Genomic DNA, 13,089 nt, shown 5'->3' on the forward strand with positions numbered 1-13,089 from the left:
ATTCTTGGCTGGTAATTTCTCTCTTTCAGTACTTTCAATGTTTGGGTCCACTCTTCTGGCTTGTAGAGTTTCTACTAAGAAGTCTGATGATGACCTAATGGCCTTCTATTATATGTTATGTTCTTTTCTCTAGCTGCTTTGAGGATTCTTTCTTTGTCTTTTATTTTTGACAAAAAACTCGGTGTTCTGCTTGTGCCTTGGATTTGATGATCTAACTCTTTCCATAGGCTTGAGAGTTCTCATTAATCATTTGTTTGAATGGGCTCTCCATTCCCTTCTCCCTCTCTTCTTCTGATATGACCATTAGTCTTGTCTTTCTGAAAGGATCAGAGAATTCTTGTAGAGTGCTATTATTTTTTAAAATTTGTGAGTCTCTCTCTTCTCTCTGTAGCATCTTTAGTTGCCTGTCTTCAATGTCACTGATTTCCTCTTCTATCTAGCCTATTCTATTAGCTAAACTTGCTACCTCATTTTTTAATTCATGTATTGAGTTCTTCATCTCTGTTTGGTTCTTTTTTAAAGTTTGGTCTCCTTGGTGTGAAGTACTTGTTTTGTTCATTAAATTTTTTTTTTAGCTCATTGAATTGCCTATCAGTGTTTTCTCACATCTCATTATTTTCAGAACTGCAATTTTGAATTCTCTATCATTTAACTGAGGTTTCCATGTGATTGAAATTGCCTTCTGGAGATTTTTCATTTTCTTTCTGAACTACATACATCTCCTTCTTTTGCAACCATTGTTTTCATTTTCTTCTTCATTGATGGCATTTGAGAGTGGTATTGTTAAGAAATCCAACAAAAAGCAAGTAAAAAAATACAATTAAAATAGAAATAGTTTAAAAATAATGAAAAGTAAAAAAGCAAAACCACAAAAAACAAAGAGCAAAAACAAACAAAAAAAAGCAAAAAAACCATACCACCCATAAAAATAAGAATAAAAATTAAAGACATGGAATACAAAAAAAGAGAGATTTCAGTTTTAAAAGGTTTTCCTGCTTTTTACAGTAGGTGGTGCTGTATTACAAGTTTTAGTTCTGTAAAATTCCTGGGCTGACCTCCACTGAGATGTTGCTGTCACAATGATGGAGATGTACTGTAGTCATGATAATCGGTGGGGAGCATTATGAGGGCTTTATGGCTTTATCAATGGTGATCTCAGGCCTCTGGGTGCTCCTCCTCACATCTCAAGAGAACAGGGGCCAGATACAGAGCACCTCTGTTCTTCAGTTATCTGTGGGGTATGTCTCTGCCACTCTCTGTTACTTGCAAGTGGAGGGAGGTGGGAATTTGGGAGGCTGGCTCACTTTGTTTTTATCCGTCTGCACCAAGTGCAGGCTGTGGACAGACCCAGGGAACACTGGCTGTGACCTCTTGTTCTACCACTGCTTTGGTTTAATATCTTCCCCTCTGCCTTTCTCATCACTCCTCCAGAGGAAGACCAGGTCACTCCAGGCCTCTTTCCTCTCCAGAGCCAACCATGAGTGTGTCTTATCTTCTTTCCCTCCTTATCAACTCTTCCCACCTTTTTAGTCCATTTGGTGCACAGATTCTTTTAGGCAAACCTACAAACCCAGTTTGGGTTATTTTGTTGCATTATAGCTGTTTAATTTGTTGAATTTTCTATATATATATTTTTTTAACTGAGAGGAAAGGAGACAGAGATACAGACTCCCAGAAGTGCCCAGATTGGTATCCACCCAGCAACCCTAATCTGGGGCCAATGCTTGAGTATGAAGCTATCCTCAGTGCCGGGGGCTGACTCTGGAACCAATTGAGCCACTGGCTGCAGGAGGGAAGAGAAAGAAAGAGAGAGAAAAGGTACAGAGAGCTGTAGAAAAACAGATGGTTGCTTCTCCGGTTTTCCCTGACCAGGGATTGAACCCAGGACATCTGCACGCCAGGCCAACATTCTAGCCACTGAGCAACTGGCCGGGGCCCAGTTGGAATTTCAAGAGGAGAGATCAGGGATATTTCTCACACCACCATTACTCTGGCATCTTCTCTCTCAGCAGTGTAATTTTTTAAAATAACCTTCTTGAGCAATATTACAATTGAGTTGGCTTTCTAGTCAGTCCTAAAAAGAGAAGTTAAAACAAAGGATGGAAAAGAGAAAGAGAAAAGTATACATTAATGTCATCTCTGAAATATAAAAGTATCAGTTTAAGTTACAATAATTGGTATTGGACAGTTCTGTTGTAAAACTTTATAGAAGTATTTGATTCTTTGGCATTTCTAACCCAGTGTTTCATAAGGAAGTCAGCCTTCTATAAAGGAACTGTAAGCAACTATAAAGTTTACCAGGAAAGACAACAGTATATCTTATTTTCCAGAAAAGTGATTATATACACTTTTTAACAGCAACATTTGTATTTTTAAAACAATGGTACTAATTATATTCCTTTCTCTGGGGGAAGAAAAAAGTGTTACTGCTTTTATTTGCTGATTTTTTAGAGTAAAATGCAGAGAGAATATATCCTATCACCCAAAATGTGGCATGAAAAAATAAATTCCTACCAAATTTTGTGTTGCATGCCAGGGACATATGAGAAAAGGCACTTTGTCAGCCCTAGCCAGTTGGCTTAGTGGCAGAGCATCGACCCAGCATGTGAATGTCCTGGTTTGATTCCCGGTCAGGGCACACAGGAGAAACAACCATCTGCCTCCCCCCCCTCTTTCTCATTTCCTCCTGCAGCCATGGCTCGATTGGTTCGAGCGCATTGACCCTGGTGCTGAAGATGGCTCTGTTGATCCTCCACCTCAGGTGCTGAAAATAGCTCAGTTGCAAACATAGCCCAGGTGGGCAGAGCATTGACCCCAGATGGGGTTGCCAGGTAGATCATAATTGGGACACATGTGGGAGTCTGTCTCTCTATCTCCCCTCTTACTTAGAAGACGAAGAAGAAAAAAAGGAAAAAAGCATGTTGTCAAATTAAGAAGAATGTTTTATATAAGGAAATGATATAAAATACTACGGAACTGCTCTTTAGACCATAAAAAATTACGACTCAGAGTTAAAGTTCATATGAGTTAGAATGTGAATAATCTTAATGAAACCTCATTTTTGTTGGAGAATGTCACCAAGAGGGCATAACCACTAGTTGACTTGTGAGCTAGACCCAGGCAGTTGGAGATTCCTCATTCCCTCTCCTGTCTCTGAAATATATATTCTGCACATTGTATCCACAGTGGGAGACATTTTCAAAGACAGAGTCTTGAGATAATAATGTCTTGTTGAGACCATATATGACTGAACCCAGCTAAAGCCTCTATATAAGCTTTTAAGATTCTGGCAGGAGGGTGCAGAGATCCACTTGTCTTGTGGCCACTCAAAATGAGCTTTGTAAGTTTCCTTGCTCGTTAAAACTGTCACCTACCAATTGGGAGTGGTCTGCCTCTTTCTTTGGTTTCTCTTTGCTCTTTGTCTATGGGGGCCAGTTTCAGAGTTCACCTGGGGAAACTCCTGAGGCTGTGAACCAACAATTATCTGTTCCTGACAATTGACTAAAATTTGAATGAGCATTTCTGAATGTTAGCCATGTTTTGCAATTTTATGTCTTTGTGTAAAAACTTCATGACAAAGTTATGGATTTCTGCAATCATGTATGAATGTAGCTAAGTTATATTTAAAAATATTTTTAAATGTCCCTTTAAATTGATCTATTGCATGTTAAATCATGATTTTTTAAAAAAAAATTGTTTCAGAATCGAAGCAAACGCTTGGAGAAGGTCCACGTGGTTATTGGACATAAATCATGTGACTTGGATTCTCTCATTTCTGCCTTCACATACGCTTACTTTCTAGACAAGGTGAGAGAAAAGAAGATTATATTTTTTAATTTGAATTATGATGCAATGTTTAAGAACAAACATTTTCTGAGAACATAAGGAACCTATTAACTTAAGTTTTCATGTTCTGGTTTATTGTTGCAGAGAATAATGTATTATAATCCATTAATCAATGAACATTTATTGATCACCTACTATATGTTAGGAATTGTTCTAGTTATTTATTATTGATTTTCTTGATACACATTATTTCAATAAGATCAATGTTTTCAAATTAAAAATTAAAAATTTAAAAATAATAGTTGATAAGTTGTATGAGAATTCAGAAAACTAACAAAAGTAAGTGTCAGAATTTCTTATTTTCTTTTATCATCCTCCTTGGGAGTAGAAAAATATGTGCAGGATAACCTGCATGAACACTAGATCCAGTATAGAGCTCATTGGCTGAAATTTTCAGTAACACAGATATTACATATCACATTTATATTATGTTTTTGCCCTTAATCTTGACTTTGTACAGAAAGGTCATTCTCAGTTAGTGATAATCTCCCTTGAGTGAGAATCTTTGTATACTGTAAGGTCAGTAATATGCCTATAAATGTGAAAAAGACTTTTTAATAAGTTGTTTTAAAATGTCTATTTCATTAAATTCCTCAGCCCATGATAATGCTTTATCTCAAAGCCCAAAAAGGAACATTATGAACATTTTGGTGCTATTTCCAATTTCACATAGTTTTAAATTTTCTGCAGTCCATTAGTTTTATTTCAATTTTATTAGGCTCCTTGACTCTTAGATTATGCATAGCTGATCTGGAGTGACTTAATTCACATGAAACCCAGTCTTCCAGAATGAGGTGTGGGTGGCGAGAATGGCTTTAGGGCAGCAGCTGATCGAAAAGCTGGGTCAAGTAGTCTGATCTCTACATATGGGCCTTATAGCAAATTAACCTTAAAATTTGTTGAACTTTACAAGGGAGATTAGTTAGTGTGAGGGGATAAGTGTACCTGTGTTAAGATACGCATATTAGATACTGATCTTATCTACTGGATTTCTTACTCTAAGAAAAAAAGTTGCTTATTTTGAGAACATAGAATTGACTGAATCAGTCTGAACATAGAACAGACTGATTTTTAGACTGATAGTGGCATGAATTCTATAATAGCTACATCATCTGACAAATAGAGTAGAAAGGTAGTTACAGTAGATAAAAATAAAGAGATGTGTGACCTTTTCTCTCCTGCTTCATTTATTTATTTATTTATTTATTTACTTACTTACTTATTATTCAGTGAGAGGAGGGGAGTCAGAGACAGACTTCTGCATATGCCCCAACCAGGATCCACTCAGCAAGTTCACTAGGGGGTAATGCTCTGTCCATCTGGGGCATTTCTCCATTGCTCAGCAACTGAGCTCTTCTTAGCACCTGAGGCAGAGGCCATGGAGCCATCCTCAGCGCCAGGGGTCAACTCACTTCAATCGCACCATGGCTGCAAGAGGGGAGAGAGAGAGAAAAAAAAAAAAGAGAGAGAGAGAAGTGGGAGGGAGGTTTGGAGAAGTAGATGGGCACTTTTTCTGTGTGCCCTGACTGGGAATTGAATCTGGGACATCCACATGCCAGGCCAACACTCTACCACTGAGCCAACCAGTCAGGGCCTCTCCTGCTTCTAAGGTTTGCCACTGAGTATGGAGACAAGTATGAATTACTGAAGGGCACGTACTTGGGATTCATTGTTTCTGTGCCTTGCTTTTTGTTTTCTGGAACCTGCCCCCTACCAGAGGTCTGCATCTCCATTTTAATTTTTCCTGAGAACCAGATTATTCCCTCTCAGAGTAGTAACACATAGAATAAGTGCAGAGATTTGCAGTTTCACATGTAAGACTCCTTTTAACTACTTTTCAGTCTGGTAGGCAAGCCCCATTCTACATATGGAGAAAACTGAGGCTCAGAAAAGAAAGTGGTTTTCTCAAAGTCACACAGCAAAGGCTGGGCCTAGATCCTAGTTCTTCTGACTCTAATCTCGGAATGGGTCCTGCCAGGATAGGCTCAGGGTGCATGCTCTTGACTCAAGTGTCAAAGTAAGAGGAAGATATAACTCTATCAGTTAATCAGGAAAAATAAGTTGCCACAGAGAAATTACTAGAGATTATGATACAGTTATATCATAATTCAGGATTAGCCCGACAGGTTGGAGAAAAACTATTTTGTGGAGTGGCTTTGTGCTTCATATGCAGCAGCTGTGGGTGATGCATTTATTTTACTCAGCAAATACACATTAAATGTCTACTTCGTGGCAGGATGCCTTGTGCACTGGGAAACATAACTGAACAAAACAGACAAAACACTCTGCCAGCTTAGTGCTAAGAAAGAGAGATGGGTGGCAAGGACGTTAGAACTATGCCTGTGACAGAGCTGGTGATGATGTGAGAGTAAAGGGCACTGATATAACAATTCAATGTATCAAACTCCACATTCTTTCAGTGATATTTAGGGTTTATTGCAATATACTCATAGTATATTCAAAAACCCCTATATTTTTAAAATTTTTATTAAAAAATGTTTAGTATTGTGAATCTGAAATTCTCTAACTCCTTCCCATCTTCTGTTTCCCCTTATTACCACAATTATAATAACAGGTTTGTTAATATAAGTCTTTGAAAACAATGTAACATAAGAAACCAACAGAAATTACAACAATTAGTCTGTGGGCCAAAATCTGACTCATAAGAGTTTTTATTAAACTATATAATATTTTTATTTAATAAATTAATTGTAGGCCCTGCTTGGTTGGCTGAGCAGTAAAGCATTGGCCTAGCATGTGGAAGTCCTGGGTTTGATTCCTGGTCAGGGCACATGGGAGAAGTGACCATCTGCTTCTCCACTCCTCCCCTTCTCGTTTCTCTCTCTCTCTCTCTTTCTTCTCCTCCTGCAGCCATGGCTCAATTAGAGTGAATTGGCCTAGGCACTGAGGATGACTCCACTGCTTCTGCCTCAGGTGCTAAGAAGAGCTTGGTTGCTGAGCAACAGAGCAATGCCCCAGAGATGGGCAGAGCATCACCCCCTTAGTAGCCAGGTGGATCCCAGTTGGGGTGCATGTGGCAGACTGTCTTTCTGCATCTGCACCTCTCACTAAATTAAAAAAAAATTAATTGTAATAATTGACATCACAGATAATGCCTCAAAATCCAGATTTCCAACTTTTCTTGAGTAACTGAAAGATTTAACTATACCGGGCCTAAATTTTTTACATGTAAACAAAAATTTGTGGGAACCGAATGGCAGGCATCCCACAGAGATGGGAACATAAATGCCTTTGTGTGTCCCCACAGTCCTCACCTGCCATGCTTAAATCATGCTGATTTTCTACTGATTCAATAAAGAGATGTGAATTTATTTCCCCTGAGGAGGAGAATGTATACATGCTATTTTAAAATTGTGGAGCTGATATGAGACATAAAGTATTTGTGATAAGGCACAAGAAGTTTCATGTAGAGTAACAAGAGGTTCAAAATATTAGGAGTCTCTTACCAATCAATAATGCTCTGCTAACGGGGTTTAGGTAGAGTTGGTTATGAATGTCAAATGGTTTAAAGAGGCCAAAAAGCTTTTATTCCCTTTACTGTGAAACATACTGTGAGAAAATGTAGTTGTAGTCTTTCTTCCTGCTGTTGTTAGACTGTTCACTCTTCTCCATAGGTCAGTCCACCTGGGGTTCTCTGTTTGCCAGTGCTGAACATACCAAGAACTGAATTCAACTACTTCACTGAGACAAGGTGTATTTTAGAAGAGCTAAAAATCTCTGAATCCTTTCACATATTCCGAGATGAAATTAATCTGCATCAGCTAAATAACGAAGGAAAGTTATCTATAACACTTGTTGGCAACAATTCCCTGGCGAGGTGAGGCTCTAGAGGTTTGGTCTCTTAAGGAAGGCTCTTCTGGGCAAAGTGTCACCTTGTTCACTGTTTTTGTGGCTTCAGAAAGTGTATGAAAGTCAGAGGACATTAAGAGGAAAGGAAATATATTTTCTTCTTTTATAGCAAAATCTGGACTGTGCCAATACTCTGTTTTTACCTTTGCATTTTAAGTACAATGTCTTTGAGTGGAAAGTTCTTGTAAAATTGACTGAAATTATACTTTTAAACCACTTCAGACACTTTGTTATAGCAATGCAACTGTTCTGTGTATTGATGCTGAAAATGGGTAGTATAAATTGAAATTAAACACTAAATAAAACTTAAAGATTCAAAAGAAAGAAATCTCAACTGTGAAATAAAAATTTATGTAAATGGACTATGAAAATCATTTGATCATTGGCTCATCATTCATAGCATTTTATACTATAAGAGCAGGATAGATTTTTCTTAAAGTTCATGTAATTCAAACTCCATATTTTATGAACAAAAAACCCTGACTTCTTGTGTTGCAAATGACTTACCCAAGGTACTACATGCAGTCTGCAGTCAGTAGAGGAGTTTGGATTAGCATTTGAGTCTTCTGCTTCCTTCAATAAGTACTTACGAATTGCTAACCAGTAAAAGAATCTAAAGGTACATAAAGAGTAAGAAGACAAATTCTCTGCCTTCAAGGACCTTACAACCCAACACAGAGGTGCCCTTTGATAAGCTCTCTAGTGCTACTGAATGAAGAGTCACAGTTAAACATCTCAGTAGTTTTAGATGTTAGTTGGTTTTTCCCCCATACTTTGCCAATTTGCTAATTGTTGATGACATTAACCAGTCCAGTAGACACTGACTTTGTATACATGAAATAAAAATTTGTATGTGTGTTTAATTTTTTATTTAACTTTTTAAAGAAAGCATATTTAGGTATTAATACATTGTAATGTCAAGTAAGCAGTTCACTTAGTTATAAAAAGTTTAAAAGCAATTTGCCTGTGTGGGGCTGCTTTAAATCCATAGTGTTTAAAACACACACAATTCTTTTGATTAATATTCATAAATCAGTCATTGCTAACTGGCTGAGTGTTATTGGTAGATTATTTGAGTCACTTCATTTACCAGAATTTAGAATGATTGCATGCTTTACTAAATTTGTATTAACCTTTCAAATCAGCAAAAGCAAATTTAAAATAGTGAACCCTGAAACATGGGAATAAATTGAAATCTTAGGAAGAGTTTTGTTACAAATTAAATTTTAAAAGTTTTGCTGGTTTTGAGACAAGTTATGAGCTCTAACTTTGGGATTGTTTATGAAATAGAATGCTTTCCAAAAATAAATTGAAATCTTTACTTCCTTCATTGCTACTCTTTTGATTTTTGGCATAAAGAAAGAATAAAGTTAGTTTTACCCACATCTTTCTTCCTGCTGCTGATAAAAGCCATGATTGTCTCATATAAAAAATGCTTGTGGAAGTAAAGAAGTCAATAGTATTTTTTCTACAGCATTTTGATTGGATGTGCAAGCTTTGGAACCAGATTGTCAGAGTTTAAATACAAGCTAGTCTACTTATAAACTTTCTGATCTTCGACAAATTTCTTAGCATCTTCACACTAATTTTAACAGAACCCATTTCATAGGGTTATTTTATAGTATAAAATGCGATAATACTTCAAAAGTATTTATAATAGTATCTGACCTACAGTGGAAGCTCAATAAATGTTAGCAATTACTATTTATTATTACTATTATTGTCATTTTGGCAATTAAATGAGAGAAAGTGCTAAGATGTGAAGGTATTCTAAGAATCTTGGGGGAGGTAATTAGTTAAAATGAAACTTGAAAACACATAGAATAAGGTTCATCTGAATACACGTATTCATGTTTTTCGCTATTGAGAGGAAGTCATTTGTGTGAGAGGAGAGATTAAATAATTCCAAAAAGTAAGAAAACATGCCATATTTCTTTCTCTTTCTCTCCTCCGTTTGCTTTCCAGTGAGGACAAAACTTTAGAGTCAGCAGTTGTCAAAGTCATTAATCCGGCTGAGCAGACTGATGCTGGGCTTGAGTTCCGAGATTCTTCTTCCTCCCTCGTTGTGAAAGAGGTGCTCCGGGAGGCTCCCGAGCTCCTCACTGAGCAGCTGGCTCATCTCCTCAGAGGTGAGAGATGACTCTTTCTATTAAATACTGGAAAGCTTAATGGAGTGTCTCTCGCCTTGCTCATGCAGAAAAAGTGCGATCCATTCTTGGGTTAACAATCCCGTTAAAGACCACGGGAAGCTTCATCAGAGAGGCAGGGAGTAAAGGGTTTGTTAAAGAGTAGCATTATATGGAATATTAAAAATGTGCATTTAAAAACAGGCATGAAGGATCTTTGCTGTTTCACTAAACAAGAATATTAAATGGAACTGCTGCACCCTGTCGGGGAGCTGGAATAGCTCCTCTGGCCCTCTGACAGCTTCCAGAGGTGATTCCTGACCCACAGTGTGAATATGAGGCACAATTCCACATTCCCACATTGAATTATCTCCTGATACTGATACATGCTTATTTTATATAATGCTGTTTAAAGGCAAAATCACACCCTTTATTCTGGCAATATTGTGCAAAGATGGGCTTTTTTTGGTTAAATTTTGCCACCTCCTTCTCCCCCTGTCTTTTAATGCATTCTGTTGTCACTCAGCTTGCATTAGGGATTCGAGTCTGGAGTCATCAGTTATTCACTAATCTCTATTTTATATCCATGAATGGAGCCCACGCTTCCAAAAAGTGATTTCCAAGCTGGAAATTGTCAGTTGACTTGGTGCCACAAAAATTCTGTATTGTCTCAGTTAGGGCAGTCTGGACTTTTGCACTAAGCATTTTTTTCCCTTTTCAACACTCCATCTTGAACATGGTAGACATGTGTTTTTATTTTTATTTTTATATTTTTCTGAAGTGAGAAGCAAGGAGGCAAAGAGACAGATTCCCACATGCGCCCGACTGGGATCCACCTGGCACACCCACTAGGGGGTGATACTCTGCCCATCTGGGGCATTGCTCTATTGCAACCAGAGCCATTCTAGCACCTGAAGCAAAGGCCGTGGAGACATCCTCAGCGCCCGGGCCAACTTTGCTCCAATGGAGCCTTGGCTGCGGGAGAGGAAGAGAGAGACAGAAAGGAAGGAGAGGGGGAGAGGTGGAGAAGCAGATGGGTGCTTCTCCTGTGTGCCCTGAATGGGAATTGAACCCAGGACTTTCACACCCTAGGCCTACACTCTACCACTGAGCCAGTCAGCCAGGGCTAGACATGGGTTTTTCTCAAAAGTATTTAATGCAAGAAAATGAAAAACAGTGATGAATAGGAAGAAGGAATTAAAAAAGGAAAAGGCCAAGAGAATGTTGACTCAGCTCTTTTAAAGCCTTTCCATCACTTTCTCTGGCTCTACCATAATTTGGAAAGAAAATTTAAGAGTTATATAGTTCCTATAAATGTTTTAGAACTGATGGCCCCAGTAAACCCATTTAAAAGTTTTTTCTGGCTAATGACATCTGTAAAATGCTCTGTGGGAAACTGTGTCTTCAACTAAATTAAGTAAGCATAGTATTTATCTCTGTGACAGAGCAGAAGGAAAGGAAAGGTAACTGGGATCTCAGCCAAGAGGGAAGTTGATTGACAGTGCAAATGTGGGATTCAGGCAAACACTAGAGAATATGTTGTTTGCAAACTAAGAAGTTTGGCTTATTTAAAAATACATGTGTTATTTAGTAGGAAAGAATTGTGGTCTATGAATAGTTCATCTTCATAATTGTTTATAAATAGTAAAATTGGCAGTTCAACTGTAATATATGAGTACAAAGATGATTTTGTTGTTGATGATGCTGATGGTGATATTCAAGGAAGAAGGAATGTATACCCTTTTGTCAGTTACCTTGGTATTAGTTAGCAAAGCTACTAAGATTTAAACTTATGGTAAAGGACTTTGGTTTTTCTTACCATCAGAGATTTTTCATAGGATTGGGCTTGAAGTGGGGTTAGGAAGCAGCCAGAATAGTAACATCACTTCCTTGTCACTCCGATATTGGAATGTGAGAGGACGAAGTGCCTCTCCCTGTGAAGACTGCCAATACCAATACTGTCGTGAGAGCCAGAGTCACTGAAGCCTAGGAGGGGAAGGTATAGGTGGCGTATGAGTGGGAAGTGGGCTCTGGAGACCTTTTGCCAAGGTGGTCATGTTTGCATGTGTGTGCTACCTATGTGGAAGGGAGATGAAATATCACAGAACGGTTTTGCCCAGAGGGCACTGAAGGATGGGGATCTAGGGAGTTTGACTTTAAAGAAGTAACTCATCCATATGCAGGGCAATTTTCAAAACTTCCTGAATTTTAAGTAAATATAAGAAAGGACTCAAGTCAAATTCTACATTACTCACTAAACTCCAACTTAGACCTGATGCTTTTCCTATCATGTATTAACACCAGATCTACAGGAAAGTTTTCTTTTTATGTGCTTATAAATAAATTAAGTAATCTTTATATTCATAACATAAATAGTTCTCTTTCTAAAGGGTTTTCTCTATAAACAGCTACAATGTTATTTTGTATTTTGGGGTGCTCAAAATGATCATTTATCTGACACACAGTTCTAGAACATGTTTTTATGCATTCTTCTAGGTCTTGAAGGAATGCAAAATTTCTGTGCACACCCTTGCCATAAAGAATTTTGAAAAACATCTACTTCCAGATGTTGTGAGACTAGATATTTATGACTGACTTGAAAGTCTTAAAAATCTGAATTTGCTACAAACTAAATAATCAATTTGGTTTCTCTTTACCTTTCATTCTCATGGTCATATGCAAGAACACATCGTGCTGAAGCACACTGGTGAGCCATAAATGGATTTCCTGTGGGCCAAGATATTGATCTCCCCAATCTTTGGAGACCGCCCTAAGTATGCCTCTTAGCCTGTTATGCTGCAAAAGAAAATATGAGTTTCAGTGCATTTCTTAATTTTCAGGTTGGGCCTACTCTTCTTTAGTTTGCTTATTAGGTCTTCTCTGCTTAACTTCTAAATATTGCAGTGCCCTAGAACTTTGTCTTCCACTGACCTCGTTTAGTTCTAACACTTTAAATATAATACTTAGGCTGTGACTCCTTGTATCTCCAACTTAACTTCTGTTAGAATTCCAGGTTTATATCCAGGGCCCCTGTGACATCTTCACATGCATGTCTAATTAGCACCATGTCTAATCATGGCTGTAATGGATCCCTTTAGTTCCCTGTACCTACAAGTCTGCTTTTATCCTAGTTTCCCCATTTCAGTAAAAGGCACTACCAATTACCCATTTACTCAAGTCATGATCTAGTCCTGCTGACTATAACCTAGAAAGTAACCATGACCACTACTAGTGATCCAATTCAACC

General features: G+C 37.9%; 1 protein-coding gene across 2 annotated transcripts in view; it reads left to right on the forward strand.

Moving 5' to 3' along the window:
• PRUNE2 (prune homolog 2 with BCH domain) overlaps positions 1–13,089 on the forward strand; it is a 285,127-nt gene that overhangs the window by 67,011 nt on the left and 205,027 nt on the right. For both annotated transcript variants that reach the window (XM_066367956.1, XM_066367957.1), the window contains exons 2-4: positions 3,703–3,807; positions 7,482–7,684; positions 9,682–9,845. In XM_066367956.1, the coding sequence (XP_066224053.1) occupies positions 3,703–3,807; positions 7,482–7,684; positions 9,682–9,845 (472 nt within the window). The remainder of the gene's footprint in view (positions 1–3,702; positions 3,808–7,481; positions 7,685–9,681; positions 9,846–13,089) is intronic.

The sequence above is a fragment of the Saccopteryx leptura genome, chromosome 2 (assembly GCF_036850995.1).
Source record: "Saccopteryx leptura isolate mSacLep1 chromosome 2, mSacLep1_pri_phased_curated, whole genome shotgun sequence".
NCBI lineage: Eukaryota > Metazoa > Chordata > Mammalia > Chiroptera > Emballonuridae > Saccopteryx > Saccopteryx leptura.